The sequence below is a fragment of the Panthera onca genome, chromosome D1, assembly GCF_046562875.1.
Source record: "Panthera onca isolate mPanOnc1 chromosome D1, mPanOnc1 haplotype 2, whole genome shotgun sequence".
Lineage (NCBI taxonomy): Eukaryota > Metazoa > Chordata > Mammalia > Carnivora > Felidae > Panthera > Panthera onca.
Window position 1 is genome coordinate 98,962,062 of NC_138348.1, and position 16,200 is coordinate 98,978,261.

Here is a 16,200-nt window from a genome sequence, read left to right on the forward strand (position 1 = left end):
AAAAAAAAAAAAAACAAACAAAAAAAAAAACCAGGAACAGAGGAGCCTAGGCACCCAGGAGGCTGGGCCAGTGCCCCCGCCCCTGCCCCAGGACCCAGATAAGCAGCCTGCTGGAGATGGGAGGGGCAGGGCCGGCAGTCTCCAAGATTTAAAGTGGCAGGTGGGGCAGGTCAGGGCTGGCGGTGAGGTGTGCCCGTGTGCCCTCGTCCCTGGGGGGTGGGGAGGCTGAATGGAGGAGCTGAGGGAGGCTGGGCCCGTCACTCTGCCTTTGCCAGACTCGGTGCTCCCTCTCCAGATTAAGACCCCAGGGTGGTCCGAGCACGCTCTAGGTCAAGGCAAAGACAGTGAAGGGAAGCTGTGGCAAAGGAGAAGACTGGTGATCCTTCCTCCTCTCTCCCCAACCCAGCCTGCACCTCACCTTGCCCAAAGCTGTCCCAACCTCTTCTGAAAAGCCCTCCAGACAAACCTCCTCATTTCTGGTTCTCCTCCTCAAACCAATCCCAGGGGCCCTGGGCCCCCCAGCAACCCCATTCTGCTCACAAGGGACAGAGGGCAGAATCCATTCTCCTGTACGTGTGCTCGACTGTCCACATTAGCCAGAGCCCCCTGAGCTCCCTGCGCTATCTGGGGAATCCTGGCCCCCACCCAGCTCAGAGGCCATCTCCAGGACAGCTGCCCGGAGCCACACCCGGCCCCCGAATGCACACATACGCACGCATGCTGATGCATACAATCACGATCACACAGTCGGCCCAGGATAAAGCCAGGGGCGACCTGTCCTGTTCTCTTTCTCTTCCCTGCCACCCACATTCCCAGATGATCCTCACTGGGCCAGGGTGAGCAGCTCCCACCCATTTGTAAAAGACCAAAAAGAGGGGTGCCTGGGTGGCTCAGTCAGTTGAGCATCCAACTTCGGCTCAGGTCATGAGCTCAAGGTTCGTGAGTTCAAGCCCCACATCAGGCTCACTGCTGTTAGCATGGAGCCCACTTTGGATCCTCTGTCCCGCCCCCCGCCCCCCCACCACCACTACTGTCCCTCCCCTGCTCGCACTCTCTCTCTTAAAATAAAAAAAAGTTTAAAAAAAAGAAGCAACTTTTCTAAAGAACAAGGTGCTTTTCTAAAAAACAAGCCTTAAGAAGACAGGCGTCTTGAATTCCAACACGGGCTCTGCCAGAACTTGCTGTGTGACCTTGCACAAACCCATTCCCCTCTCTGGGCCTCAGCTTCTCATCATTAAGACTTGCTCCTCAAACTGAGAGGTGCAAGACCTCACCGTAAAGGTGGTGTGTTTTCCTACAGCTTTGTTATCATCAGGTAAATAACGCAAAACTTAACTTACACGTTAAAACAAACGCTGTGTTACAGAATAAAAGCAAAGTTAACGTGCATCTGAAATAAAGCCTTAGAGACTTCAAAGAAAGTTCTTCCAGGCACCAGACCCCTGAGATATAGGTCACTAAGGTGCATCCCGGAAGGAGAAAAGCTTGAGAAGCCCAGGCCCTGTCCAAGGGCCCCTCCCGCTCTGCCAGCTGGCCTGCCTGCGCCCTGGCAGGGACCCCACCGTGGACGGCGGCACCCTCCGGGGCATCTGCTCACCAGCCTCTCCATCTCCTGCTCCCAGAGCCGTTCTTGGTGCTGCCGCCGGTGGTACTCCAGGAGGTCGTCCTCGTTGTCACTGATCTCCGTGATGCTATTTTTCCGCTCCCGAGTGACAGGCACCCGCAAGTCCCCACTGGACAGCTTCCTCTGGGCACGGGGGCTCTGGCGGGGCGAAGCCCCGGTCAGAGAGCCCAGACTATAGGCTGGGCTCAGCCTGCCACTGAAGCTGCCCTTGCGGGGTGCCAGTGACTCCCCGAGCGTGGGTGAGGGGCTCCGTGTCCTACGGCCCCGTGCCCCCAGCGTCAGGGAGAAGTCCTCCGGTGACGCCCCGTGGGCTGCCCAGCGCCGGGCCCGGGGACTCTCCACCACTTCCCTGCTTAGCTTGGGATCTGGCGTAGTCCTGGTGGGCATGGGGGAGAGAGCCCGTCGCGACAGAGACGGGCTCAACGGAGGGAGTTCCCGCATGCTGTCCAGGCCCCGCCGGCCCAGGCGGGGACTCTCAGGAGGCTGCAGGGTGCGGGTGGCTGACCCATCTGAAAATGTTCGGCCCACCAGCTGGCGTGAGGGGCTGGTTGTCAGCACCCGCTCGGTGCCTGGCAGCTCACGGAAAGGGCTGGGAGGGCGGTCCTGGAGGGTGCCGATCTTGTTTCGGGGAGCAGGGACCGGAGGCTGCAACTTGGGGCTTCCGGGAATGCTCGTGGGCTGGCTTCGGGCACCGGAAGCTGGGTATTCACTCAGGTTGATGGCCACCACGGGCAGCTGCCCACCCAGCCGGGGGTTCTCGGTGGCTCTGCGGGCCTCCGCCAAGACAGTGGCCGCGGGGCTGTCCGTCAGCAGACCTCGGAGGCCGGGGCTGGGAGGCCTCTCGTGACCCCCTTTCCGGCCCAGCCGGGGGCTCTCGGAGGAGCGGGCGCCGCCCGGTCGGGACTGTGGGGGCTGCAGGGCCAGGTGGTAGCTCGAGGAACGGGCAGGCACCAGCGGCGGCACGGAAGGTGCTGGCTCCTGCCCGCTGGGTGAGTGGCTGGCACAGCTCCCACTGCTGGCTGGTGAGGAGAGCGGAGAGAAGGCTGGAGAGGTGTTCTCATAGCTGGAGCCCACAGACATGGCACCAGGGCTGGTTGGCGGGGACAGCAAGTAGCGCCCACCGTTAGCCATTGGCGACAGTGGGGAAGTCGCGGCAGGCTTCTTGCCGGCCGCTCCGGGCTCCTCTAGCACCAGCGACTCCATGATCTCCTGCAGGTCCTTCTCAATAGAGCTCACCAGGGAACTGTGGCTGGCGCAGGCAGAGGGGCCCCGGGTCGCGGGCTGTGGCGCGTGGTTCCCATTCACCAGGCTTTCCGATTCTGCGGATGGGAAACGCAAAGGTGCCTCAGGCCCTGGCCTCCAACCACCGGGGAGCTGTACGTGCCCAAGAACGAGGGAGGCGATCCGCCAGCTCTACCACTGACCTGCTGCACGACCGTCAATCAGCCGCCCTCGGTTTCCCTGTCCGGAAAGGAAGGGCACGGGTGCGGCTCTCCTGGCTCTAACGCCTCATGACTTAGGACAGAGCTGCTAACGATGCCAGGCACTTCTAGGCCCAGTTATCGCGGGCTCACCCCAAGACCGGGTTCCTCCCTGCCTTGGTTTCCCTCCCAGATCTCTCCTTCAGGAAGGGCAGATGGACATTCTATGGAGGGGATGCTGTGGAGCTGGCCAGAAGTTCGGGGTGGGGGGTCCAGTCTAATAGGACATTAGGACCTCCCAGCACAGCAGCTGAGACCCAGGAAAAACCACAGGCCAAACCTCCAGCGCTGGGCAAGAGGTGTGTGCCGTACTACTCTGCCCAATCAGAGGCAGGGAGGGGCCTGGCACTGCTGGGTGGCTTCTGGAAGCCAGGCTGGCCAGCCACTAGGGGCGGCTCGGCGCCTCCGATCATGAGCCCATCAAGCCACGCCAGCAAGAGCCTGCCTTGGCCCTGCCCCAGGCCTCATCAACCAACCAGGAGTCCCAGGAACGAGTGCCCGGAACAGCTGAGGGAAGGAGTGGCATGACAAGGCTAAGGGAGAGCGGGTAAAGCTAGCCAGGGAGTGGGCTGGGAACCCGGGCTTCTGAGGGGCTCACCAGACACCCATGTCCACCTGTCCCAGTACCACACTGACACCTGTCATCCCACGGCCATCTGAACCCTCGTTGCAAAGCCTCGGACGGGAGGCTCACTGGCAGCCTCCTGGTCTACACCCCACCCCACCCCACCCCCTAGGCAGCTGGGTTGAGGGGGGTGCTGTGCTGGTTCCCTGGAACAATCACCGACTCTCCTCTGGGGATCAATAATTCACACACAAACTGCAGCTGTTCCGCTGAGTAATCAGCTGGCATGGCCTGGGGGGAGGGGCAGGGCCCAAGGACCTAAGCGCCAGCAGGTGGGACCCGCCAGCAGGGGTTCGACCTAATGCTTCCTTCTGCCCCCTCGGGCCCCTCTCAAGGGTGAGGTTCCCCAGTGGTTGGCACATGAGGTTTAGGGTCCCAGACACCGAAGTGGCACCTTCCAGGGCAGTGGGGCTGGCAGAGCCCTCCATCCCTTGGGCACATGATTCCCCAGTTCCAGCCAAGCGGCACTTCTTGGATCCCTCCCAGTAGCCAGACCGCCTGGCATTCTCCACCAATGGCCCATGGCAGGTGGCAGCAAGCCCAGATCATGGCCATTGTCCTGCCCTGACACTACGAGCATGGCTGGGATGGGCAAGGAGGAGGACTGTCCAGGAGAGCCACCAACCCGACCCCCCACCCCAAGTGGGCATCTACCTGAGCCAGGACTGTAGGGGGGCCCGGGGGCCCGGCCCCCTGCCGGAATCATACTCTTCATCCACTTGGCTTCAGCCGGGTGGTTAAAGCGGAGGAAGGTCGACTGACCCAGGCACAACATACAGCCTGCAGAGAAAACAAATGCTGAGAAGGGCAGAAAGGGCTGGGGTACGCCTCACCCCGCAGCACGAGCGGGCTCATCCCGGGCTCCAGACAGCCATCCCCACCTGCACTCACAGTGTCTACACGGACCACGCCTGACCTGACAAGCACCAGCAGGGCTCCACAGCACAGGGCAGAGCGGAAAGAGCTCTGGTTTGTGGGTCCCAAGATCTGAATATCCTGGTCCTAACTCTTGTTACTGGTTGTGAGACCTTCAGGTGAAGATCCTTCACCGCTGGGTCCCGTTCTGTCATTAGAAAAGTGAGGACAACACCACTGACCTTGCAGGGTTAACGGGACAATGTCTGCGAAAGTGTTCTGTGAAGGGAGAAGGTTCTTCGGAGAACATGGACGCTCATGTCCCCCTTCCCCAAACTGTACCAATGATCCATCTATCTGCCCCTTGGGTGGAAAAGTCAGTTTCAGGGGCATCAATTTCCAGGATCAAAAAAAAAGCTCTGAGAGAAGGGACAGGGAAAAACCGTGCGTCGGTCAGATGCCCCTCCGCAGGAACCAGAATTTGCTTCCTGGCTCCAAATCCTTACCATGACGTGGCCGGGGGAGAGCCACCACCTTCCTTCTCTCCGACAAAGCACCCTCTGGCCTGATATCTTCCTGCTCCTTGGTCTTCCGCGGAATCTAGCCAAGCCTAGGGCCAGTGGGCCCTGCCTCAGCCAAGCACATTCCCAGGCAGGAGACACAAGCCCAGTCCTGCCCAGTAAGGGTGACTACACGGAGAGGGGAGGCTATGTGGAAGCCAGAAATGTAGCCAGGGGCACCAAGAGCGTGCACGGCGGCAGGTGTGTGCAGAGGCTCCTGAGCCTGGCTAACGGGACTCCTCCTCCTCCTGGCCACACTGCAGGACTCCTGAGAAAGATGCTACGTTGGGAGAGCCCTGGTGCTCTCTCCAATCACCCTCCCGATCTGTCCACACCGCTGCGCCCAGCCTATCTACCCAATCTGGTGCCACTTGGCACCCCAAGCTTCATGCCAGTCTGCGCTGAGACTGGCAGGGAAGTCTACATTCCTGGACGCTGAGACAGTTCAGTTCAGGCAAGCCACAAGGGCAAGGGGCATCCAGGCCACGTGGATACCATGGCAGACCTCCCACTGAGCAGCTCGGGAGCCTGTTGCTGGGACCCTAGGCATTGCCGAGGCAGGCGGCGAAGGGGCCAGTAGGCTGAGAAGCCCACCACAGGTAACCATAGTGGACAAAGCCACCCACTTCTCTGGCACGCCCAGAGGCCCTCCCAAACAGGCAGGCACCAATAATTCCAAAGACTGACGGGTGGTTAGGAGAGAGGGGAGCCTTCCCAGACAAGCCGCCAATCAGGGATGCTGATCCCGGAGTAATCATAACCGGAATAAATAATAGCCAACCACACTTCCACCTAATTACAACCACAGCTGTTTCAGAAAGAGCCCTGCTGGCCCCTCCCGCTCCTCTCAGCCCTTTAACAAGCTAATTAATGATGAGTTCGCAGGGTCTAGACAGACCCACTCAATCCCAGATTGATGGGGGTGGGGTGGGGTGGGGGAGGATCTGGAGGCCGATTGCACAGCCCAGTCTGGGACGGAGGTGGGGAGTCTGAGTGGATTCCGGCCCATCAGAGCCAGGCCCACCCAAGAAGGCTATGGGCACCCAGGGACCCTCAGCCCTGGCTCCTGTGGCTGAGTTCCCTGCCCCCTCCTCTGCCCCTCAGCCTCCTCCGCGCAGGGGGTGTGGCCTTGCTGCCTCTGGGCTATAAATAGGTGATGCCAGGCAGGAGAGCTGGATCTGTATTAATAGAGCAGGCAGGAGGGCAACAAGGACTGAGAGCAGCCCAGCTCCTGCCCAAATTAACTTTCTATTTGCACTCAGGGGCCCCAGGCATTGCCCCAACTGGGGTCCCTACTGCCCCCAGGAGCCTGGAGAGCCTATTTCTGGGAAGAAACCTCCTCTCTGTCGGCTCCTGCCCCGCACCTCCAGAGGTCAGCCCACTCAGGAAACCCTAGAACCTCTTCTCATCCAGGCAAAGTTGTGGTCCGGCCAGGACCCAGTGGGGCCCAGGCCCAGCTGTGTGTGTGCAGGTGGGTGGGGAAGCTGCACATCTGGAGGGAAAACAAGGCAAAGAAGAGGGCGGATCCTACCCCTGAGAGACACCGAGGGGATGCACCACACACACTCTCTCCTACAAGCTCACACACAGGCATACGTGCTCACACACTCCCAGGGCCACAGTCACTGCTCAGCTGGCCACACCAATAGAACGGACCGGCCAAAGGGAGGCTGGGGTGAGGGGAAGGCGGGAGGAAGGGCCCCCAGCCCCCCCCTCCCCCCCCCTTCCTCTCAGCCCCCAGCACAGGCTTCCCCCATCCTCCTCGGGACCCCTCAGCCCCTTCCGGAGGCGGGTCCGTGGAGGGGGCTTCCGAGCGAGCGCCGAGGAAGATGAAGTCTGGCCGGCGGAGGAGTGGCCCCGAGCCCAGACCTCCCACTCGGAAACGTGCCGGGCACACACACAATCGTCTCACACCCCCGAGCTCGTAAAGGGGAGCCGAGGGCCCCGCTCCCCTAGTCGAGCCCCCCATCCCCCAGACGCCCCTCCCAGCCCGAGCCCCCCGGGCGCCCGCTGCCCGCGGCCGGCCGGGCGGAGCACTCACCGCCGAACCCGGACCTCAGGAGCGCTGGCCCCCCGCTAGCTCAGGCCCTCGGGGCTCCCGGCCCGCCCCGGGCCTGCGAGGGGGCGGGCCGACCTCCCGCGCCGCGGGGCTCGGGGCTGGGAGCAGCTAGCCGCCAGGCAGCCAGCCGCCGCCTGGGCCCGGGGAGGGGCGGGCCGGCCACCGGCGGGGGAAGGGAGCCAGGGAGGGAGGGACAAAGGAGAGGAGGAGGGGAAGAGGAAGTGATGGAGGAGAGGAGAGGGGAGCGGGATGGAGAGGGCGGGGCGGGAGGATGCCGGCGACCGGCGCGGTGGGAGCTCCGCGGGGCGGGTGGGGGGTGAGGCAGGAGCAGAAGTGGGGACGGGGAGGAAAGGTAAGAGGTAAGTAGAGGTCAGAGGGTGAAGAGTCCGGAGGCAGGAGTGAGGCGAAGCAGGGTCGCCCTGAGAGCCCCCTGTGGTCGGCCTCCCGAGCGGCCCGGGAAGGGGCCAGCCCTGGACCCGGCCGGCAGGTCACACCCTCTGGCCTCAGATCCCTTATCTACAGAATGAGGTCGTCCTCAACGACAGCAAAGGTTAAGCTCTGACATTCCATGGCTCCCAGAGATCCAGCTAGGTCAGGAGGTCCAGCTCTGCCCCTCCATCTGCCACGGTGACAAGGTCACTCTTGGGCCGGGAGTTCAGGCCAAGGCAACCCTCTGTGCAGCGTGAGCAGCACTGAGCCCAGCTCCGGTCTGCAGCCGAAACACCTGCTCTTCTGCCCCTGCTCCCCACACTCCCAGCCCAGCCCAGCCCAGCCCAGCCCAGCTCACCCAGAGACCCAGGTGGGACCAAGGCACTGCCCCTTCCAAGCCAGCCCGCTCCCCTGGGGCTCCAGAAGCCAACCCCACCTCCTCCCCACCACCACCACCAGCTGTGCTAGTCTCAGCAAAGAGCTCTTCCACCCCAGCGAGGTACCTTCCCATCTGGAAAACACAGTGCCACCTGCCTCTGGAGTCCCCAAGGGCAGGCTGAGCTTCTGCGCCAGGCAAGTACCCACCACCCAGCCTGGGCCCCAGCGAATTCCTCCTGTTCCAGGGACCTGCCCTCTGGACACCAGAACCCTAAGGGACACACTGTGTCTCTTAGCCACACGCTATGTGCTCAGAGCTCACACGGCCTCACACACATTCCCAGGACACTTGCTCAGTCTCACAGACCCCACCTTGGCTGTGCACACTGAGTCGCACAAAATCCCCAGGTAAACACACCCTGTCTCTCACACGCGCTTATTCTCACCCACTCAACACCCATCTTAGTTACACACTCATTCAGGCACAGATATCCTTCCACTCAGTCCCTGGAGAGACTCTGAAATCAAAGTCGGCCTCCATAGAGAAATAATTGAATGATTTTTCCTCCCTCGCTAAACACCTACCCACACGGCCATACTGCACATACGCACACGTGTGTATCTTACTCCCCTTCTGAAGGAAAATGGAAGAACCGTATAGGGTCAAATGCAAAATAGGGGGAGGCTTAAAAAAAAAAAAATCTCAGGAAGAATGATTCATCGGTCTGGAAACTGTGACGGCCAGCTGGACAGACCCAGACAGACACGGAGGATGCCCGCCAGTGAGAAATAGGGCAGGAGGCAGGCACAAAGAAGTGAGGAGCTAGGAGCCTTTGCTTTTTCTCTCCCTCCTTTGAGCTTTATTAGGCAAGACCTTTATCTTACAACAGAGGACAGTTGGAAGCTTCAACTCCCATTTTACAGAAGGAAAAACTGATAACTGGATGGGAGAGGAAGAGGCTCCGTGTCCCGGATCCGAGGGAGATAGCTGGATAGCCCAGGAATCCCAGACCCCAGTCACGTGGCAGGGAGCGCCCCCTGCTGGCCATCATGCAAGCCTCTACCCATCAATGAGGGGCTTAGGGAGGGAAAGGGACGTGGAGACAGGGCTGGCAGCGGAGGCTGGGAGCGGATGGGGACCTACTGTCTAGACAGCCTGGGCCCTGAGCTGTGTGGCTTTCTGGGTCCTCCCCTAGTTAGTCCCCTCCCGGATCTTTCATGTGGTCTGGCACTGTGGTCCCAGGGTGGGGCAGCCTAGACCCAGATTGAGATTCCTCCTTATTTCCTTGGTCGCATTCCCAGCCCCGCCTCTTGCTCTGTAGAGAAGCGGGCAACGTGAGATGGGCCAGAACACCGGGTATGGAGGTGGAATCAGGCTCTTGCTCGGCTCCCTCGCTTCATGCTCCCGTGTCCACAGCTTTAGCAAAAGGCCAGCATCTGCTCTCTGTGGGCCCCCCCACCCCGCTCCGTCCTCCCCTGGCCCAGGCATCGTCCTGCTGGAAGAGCCTGTCACTGCCATCTCTACTCATCATGACGTGTGCCTCTCCAAGTTGCCTATGGCTGGGCACAGTGCCCAGAATGATGCATCTAAGTAAAGCCTGGCCCAGCCAGAACAGGCTCCTTGTTTGTTACTTGCAGGGTAGCCCTCTGTTTTTCAAAGAGGAGGGTCCCCTCTACAAGGCTCTATCAGGGGAACAAGACAGGGAAAATGATCCTCTTGCACATATGCCCACAGACAGGCACGGGGCCAACGAGTTCTCAAATACACCGAGGAGTGCACACACGGACACTTCGGGACCATCAGTCCTGAGTTCACCCCTGTCCCCCACTTGAACACTCTGATCCATAAACACAAGGAAAGACACAAACAGAGATACACAAGCCCGGAGTCACAAACACATCCGGAGATATATAAACACACTCCAGTCACACAGACACACAGAGATAGCACATGCACCCCCCGAGCCACCCAGTTTCCAGGGAAACGCACTCCCAAGAATGTCCGGAGTGGGGCCAGGCAGGGCTGGGCTTGGTGCCTTGCTCCAGAGATGAGACAAGGAAACCCTCAGCTCCCGGAGCCCAGGGGAGGGGGAGTGCTAGGGAGAAGAACACCCGTTCCTTTGTGCCTCTGCCTACCCCTCCCCAGGCTGCCAAGCTCCTGAGACAGGCGAGCCCAGACAAGAAGGCTATGGGTGTGGGAGGGAGCGAGAGGGAAGGGGTTTAGGGTCAGAAGCGAGTGGGAGGGTTCATACTTGGCAGAGTGGGCTTTGGGCTGGGGAAGACTTAGGGGTCACCGGGGCCACAGGAAATGCCTAAGAATTCCATCTTGACCCAGGCCCGCCCTCTTCTCAGGGAGCGAAGTGATGCTCTGGGAAGACAGAGCAAGAGGGGCCTACAGGGCGCCCGTTCCTCGACCCTGCTCACAACACGCGGGGAAGGCTTTTCTTGCCCATGGATACGGGGGCTCTGGGGCTGAGGGAGTGAGGGCTGGGCTCTCTCTCTAGCTTTCTTTGAACCCTGCCCCTCCCTCTCCTTCCTGCTCTACTGTCTCACTTCCACACACCCACATCTTGGGGAAGATGTCCTCTTTGAGATTTAACGGGACTGTCGGGAGCCAGACGGCATCATAGCCAAAGCCCCAATTTATGGGGGTTCCTCCTCTCATCTGGAGTGAGACAACTTGAAGGCCTCGGAGGAGGCAAGGGCCTGCCGCTGGGGGACCTGCTTCCCTGAAGTCAGGTGTGCCCCTCATACTCGCAAGGGCGGGAAGAGAGGAGTCGGGCAAGGTCAGGTCTCCTGGGTCAGCTGTGAAGGGAAGAGCACCTAAAGAGACCCTAAGGGATGTGAACACAAGGAGAGAGGGAAACAAAGGAACGAGTGGGATTCCCACTTCGAGGGAGCTGCCGGCCGGTAAGAGGCGAGAGTCCCCAGAAAACAATGCCAGGACCTAAGTGCTGCTCGGAGCGAGGCTGGGCCCAAAGCTCCCATCCTCACGGCCTCTACCCCCTACCCCAAATCTGCTTTCCTCATTCCTCTAAGGTGATGATTCATTGTATAAATTGATGCCCAGGGCAAACACACCTGGTCTGTCAAAGTGCCACCTGGGCCAACCCCTCAACCGCCCGGTCACCATGGTGACTGGGGGCCCGGTTTTCAGAGCTACCTAACAACAGAGTGGCCTGCTGCTTTGGGAAGCAGGGTGGTAACCATATTCATGACCCAAAAGCTACCGTCAACAGCATTTTAACAGGAGTGAGCACGTTCTCCGATTTTTGCCTTCACGTTCCACCTTTGCTCCATCCCCATCAGGGGGGACTGTCCTCCTCTGCCCCCCTCTCCCATCTTCTCAGAACACCTCCCTCTCGGCATCAGGAAACAATGCCATCGTTCTGCCCACTGCTGCACCCGCCGCAGTCCTCTAACAATCCCTACTGACCTCTGTATCGGGGAGTCCCCCTGCCCTTTGGAGGCAGTGATCAGAACCTCTGCTCCCCTCCCCCGACCAGGTGTGGAGAGGCAAGCTGGGGACGACCAGAGAAGAAAAGCAGGCTGAAGACAGATCTGGATGCTACAGGGGTTTGGGATGTTGTTTAGGCACATCCAGAGGCACCTAAGCACCCCACCCTCTGTGTGGCCACTCAGGCAGTTACCATGGCAACCACCACAGCAGGCTTCCCCGGGGCACCGGCACCTCTCCTGCACCGGCTCTTAAACAGAGACCACCTCTGGTTGGGGGCGTCAAAGCTTACCCTGAGTGAGCCGGGTGGGCTGCCGGACCGGGAGCCCGTCGATACTGCAGGCATTGCCACACGGGTAGAGGGTGAGGGTGCCCCGCAGGTTCTCAATGTAGCAGTGCTCTGGAGCCAAGCCCGGACCCTGCAGGGAGATGTCCCTGGCCGCAGAGCCTATCACGGTCTTCCCTGAAGACAGAAGGCAAACTGAGTCAGAGGGCTTGTCCAGGTCGAGGAGGCAGGGATGGGGCAAGGAGGGTGACAAAGGAAATACAGTTGGACCTCCTACTTCACAAAGGATCGCCGCCTACCGCTGGCCACCCCTCTTGGGCCCCTGAGCCCGGTGGACACAGCCAGTGGCAGGAGCTCTCGGTCAGGCAGAGGAAACTCTGGCTCAGAGACGGGAGGGCACAGAGGATCCAGGCTCCACAGAGAAGGGGAACTTCTTTTCTGCAGACGTTCCTTTAGTCCCTCCAAATCCTTCTCCCCAAGTCCTTTTCCTCCTTCACCAAGCTTCCCCTTCTTTTCCTCCAAATGTGCCATCTCTCCGTCTTCTCTCCCTCCTTTCTGCACCTGCAACCCTTGCCCCCACCCCCTACACTCCCCTCTCCCCTCCCTGCTGCAGCCTGAACAGCTCCCCCTGGCAGAGCCCCTGGGACCGGTATTTGGAGAATGTGGGGAATGTAGTATCACCCAGGCAACAAGTGCAGAGAGGACCGGCAGAAGCTGCAGCGAGGCGGTGAAGGGGGCTGTGCCAGGGCCTTATCTTGGGAGGTCTGCCCCCACTCCCATCCCTCCATTCTCCACAGGTAGCTTCTCCCATGCCAGGCACTGCCCTGGAACGGGGAGGGCGGGGGGTGGGGGGGTGGGGGGGGGGCTCTCTTCCTGGCCACGCTGGTTGCTAAGAGCAAGAGCAACGTTCTCTCCTGTTTCAGTGCTCTCCTCCTTGTTTCTAAACTGATCTTTAAGCCCAATCACGGAGCCAGATTATCCACCAAAGAAGGCAGGCAGTCCGAGAAGGCCAAGACAAGGGACACACGCTGGTGGGGTTCGGTAGCATGGCCTCACATTTGGGAGAGGCAAACACTGAGGACACCTGGTGGAATGTCTGTAAGGATGTGGGGGGTGGCAGGTGGACCACCCGTCCAGACTCACCTTCCTCCAGCGGCAGAAGGGTGATAGCTGTGCTGAGCCGCCCACTGCCCAGGCTCACCAGATGGGGTTTGTCCGTTTGCACCTTCAGCCCTTTGCCTGTCTCGATCAGGTCCAAGGGCCCTTTCTGCAGGTAGTAGGGGTGGGGGATGAGCATCATTAGAGACTTCAGGCCTCAGACCCTGGTCCCAGTCACACTGACACTCTCTCCAGGACTGGCCCTCTCCAAAGGGCTCTGAGGGTGTCGAAAGGCTCGGCGCAAGATCTTGCACGGAGCATTATTACACTAAACTGCAATTAGATCTGAATCTAGGCCACTCACTCGTCCCACTGGATTTATCTCAAGTCTTGGCTTAACTGTCCCCTTTGTCTATTAAGACAGAAACAAGGAGAAAGTAAGGAGAGCAGGGTAGGAGAAGGGGGTGCTGCAGAGGAGGGCCAATGAAGACTTGTCCCTGTACGCTTGTCCGTGGCGATCTACTTGGCTAACGCTTGCCTCTTGAAACTAAGTCACAGCAGAGGGCAGGGGCATGGATCCAGGAGGAACACAGCCCAGGGTCAATCTGTAAAATGCTTCCTGACTTCCAAAGGGTATTTGCTGGGTGAACCAATTAACCTGATTCAGATAAAGACTTAGCTGTTAATAGGCTTGGCACCTGGGGAAGGGCAGAGAGGAGCTGCTGTCCTCATCCCTGGGCTGGGGCCGCGGGTGGGTAGAGAAGCGGAACCCATTCCCTCCAACAGCCCTCTCGCCCCTTGGCCCCGACCCCACTCACCTTGACCATTGCTTGGGTCCTGCATCCAGGGCCCACCTGGTTCCTATTAAGAGCATCCATGGTCCTGGGGCTCCAGAGCTCCTGGGGACACAGTGGAGAACAGGTGTAGGTGGGGAGACCAGGGGAAGAGAGGGAAAGGAGCAGGCTCTGTTGACCAGGTTCTTAGGGCGGGGCAGCACCTGCTACCATCGTTCGATGCAAGTTAGTGCCGAAGAAAAAGTGGAGGCAGCTCAGGAGCTTCCTGAGGGAAAGACAGTGCCACATCTTCAACCTCACCATGCCAGTCCTGACCCTTGACCATGAGCACAAGAACCCTAAGAGGGCCCAGCCTGTATTTCTATGCTTTCTAGCCTCTGACACCCAGAAGCCAGGCCTTGGCAGTAGAGGACCCTTAGATGTCTGGAGCCAGAGTGGGGAAAATCTACCTCAATGAGGGAAGCCAGGCCCAAGGAACTCACTCTCCCAGGGACACTGGTAGCCAGAGGACCCCCAGCAGGGCTGAGTAGGAGCACCGTCCCCCGCCCCCCCCACCTTCCCCACTTCTCCTCTCCCTTTGTCTCCTTCCCCCACCAGGAGTCCCCGCAGAGTATTCTTTCTTTCTTTCTTTCTTTCTTTCTTTCTTTCTTTCTTTCTTTCTTTCTTCCTTCCTTCCTTCCTTCCATGTTTATTTATTTCTGAGGGGGAGGGGACAGGCAGAGACAGAGGATCCAAAGCATGCTCCACTGTGCTGAGAGCAGAGAGCCAGATGCGAGGCTTGAACTCGCAAACCATGAGATCATGACCTGAGCCAGAACCAAGAGTCCAAAGCTTCACCAACTGAGTCATCCAGGCACCCCTCAGCAGGGTGTTTTCTTAAAGGAGACACAACAGGAAAAACTCAACACTTCTGTCACCTATATATTTCAACTCCTCTTCCCCAGAAAGCAATCTCACCCCCAGACATTCAGAAAAAACAAACAAACAAACAAAAACCCTCAGTGGTGACTAATGCCCAGAACACAGTTTTCTAAGGTTCTTAACTTGATCTGGTGTTGTAGGAGGCTTAGATCCTTAGAACCAAGGGTAAAGTAGATTCCAGGGCCAGAATGAGAACTCTTCCCACCCACCCACCCCTTTCTCCCTGGCTCACAATTTTGGTACCAGAGAAATGTGTGGGACCTTTGGTTTCTAATGTGTGCCCCATGCCCATCCCCTGATCATCTGGCTAAGGTGCGAAAAAGGTCCCATTTGCTGCTGAAATGTTACTGGGGAAAACTGAGGCTGTGGCTGAAGATAGGAGGGAGACCCAGGAAGGCAGGGTTTCCCTCCACTTTCTCTTCCGGCCCTTGACCAGGACCAGGTGACTTGGAGAGGAAGTGGGGGCAGAAGCCCAGCATTCCAAGGAGTGTCCGACCCTGCCCTGGCAGTGGGAACCAAGGGCCTCAGCCATAGGGTTACTAATTTTACCCTCCCAGCTTCCACCCTTCCGGACCTGGACGGCATCATGTCCGTCACCATTTCCACCCAAGCTGGCGGAAGAGAGACCGGAATAGTGCCTGGGGCCCACCCCAACTCTGCCTGGGAAGAGAGAAGGCAAAGGCCATTAACCTACACCAAGCACCGAGCTGGCCTGGCATCTCCTCAGGAGATCTGGCCACGGGGAAGAATTTCCAGGGTCAGGGTCAGTGGATTTCCTTCCACTTAGGGAAATCCCTCCGTGTTCTCTGCGGAAGAGAGGTGAGAGTGGGTTGGGAATGGAGAGTTTACATAAAAGCGGGGGGGGGGGGCAGGGAGGGATGTAAGAAATAAAAAATAAATAATGGTGAAGGAAAGGCATCATCCTTTAGTGAAAAGAGGTTCAGACTGGGATGCAAGAGCCTTAAATTCTAACCCTGACTTTATTAGTTGTTAGCTGTGAGATCTTGGACAAGTTACTTAAATTCTCTAAGTGTCAAGTCATTCTCTATAAAAAGTAGAATACTGATTTAAAAAAAAGATTGCCTGGATTAGTGCTTGCCTGTGGCTAAGGGTAGAATGGGGAGTGACTATAAATGGGCACAAGATTTCTTTTTGGGGTGATGGAACTGTTCTTAAACTAAATTGTGATGATGGCTGCCCAGCTCTGTAAATATACTCTGAAAGTCAATGAAAGGTACACTTACATTAAGGGATGTTATGAAATATACATTACACCTCGATAAAACTGCCTCAGTTTTTTCATCTTTCAAATTCGCCACTATCACCCAGTTAGGCGGCTGGGGATGTGTTCATTTATTTACACCAAAGAATTTCAAGTAGAGATAAAGACTGTAAAGGAATAAGGTTGATGGCGAACAAGAGTGATTAGAGGAGAGAGCGGAATAATAAAGCGAAAGGAGAGGGAGAGATAAGGGGAGAAGTGTAGGGAGGGACCGAGAAGATAAGAAAAGATGTAGAGATCAGCAGGTTCGAGGCTGTGGCCCCAGCTCGGAAACCTAATCCAGGTGAAGTGGAAAGACACCAGACCAACGCGTCCCAGCGGCACCCAGGCGGCGCTTTGACAAAGGGGCTG

General features: G+C 58.5%; 1 protein-coding gene across 17 annotated transcripts in view; it reads right to left on the reverse strand.

The window, feature by feature from the left end:
• Positions 1–16,200, reverse strand: part of PHLDB1 (pleckstrin homology like domain family B member 1) — a 45,686-nt gene that overhangs the window by 25,227 nt on the left and 4,259 nt on the right. For 15 of the 17 annotated variants that reach the window (XM_078432822.2, XM_078432821.2, XM_078432823.2 and 12 more), the window contains exons 2-6: positions 13,671–13,751; positions 12,898–13,021; positions 11,761–11,931; positions 4,385–4,510; positions 1,598–2,943 (exon numbers count right to left, since the gene is read on the reverse strand). In XM_078432822.2, the coding sequence (XP_078288948.1) occupies positions 1,598–2,943; positions 4,385–4,510; positions 11,761–11,931; positions 12,898–13,021; positions 13,671–13,730 (1,827 nt within the window). In that variant the 5' untranslated portion in view covers positions 13,731–13,751. Of the gene's footprint in view, positions 1–1,597; positions 2,944–4,384; positions 4,511–5,091; positions 5,552–7,186; positions 7,370–11,760; positions 11,932–12,897; positions 13,022–13,670; positions 13,752–16,200 lie in introns of those variants that run through there. The other 2 variants (XM_078432824.2, XM_078432825.2) reach the window with 2 other exon arrangements.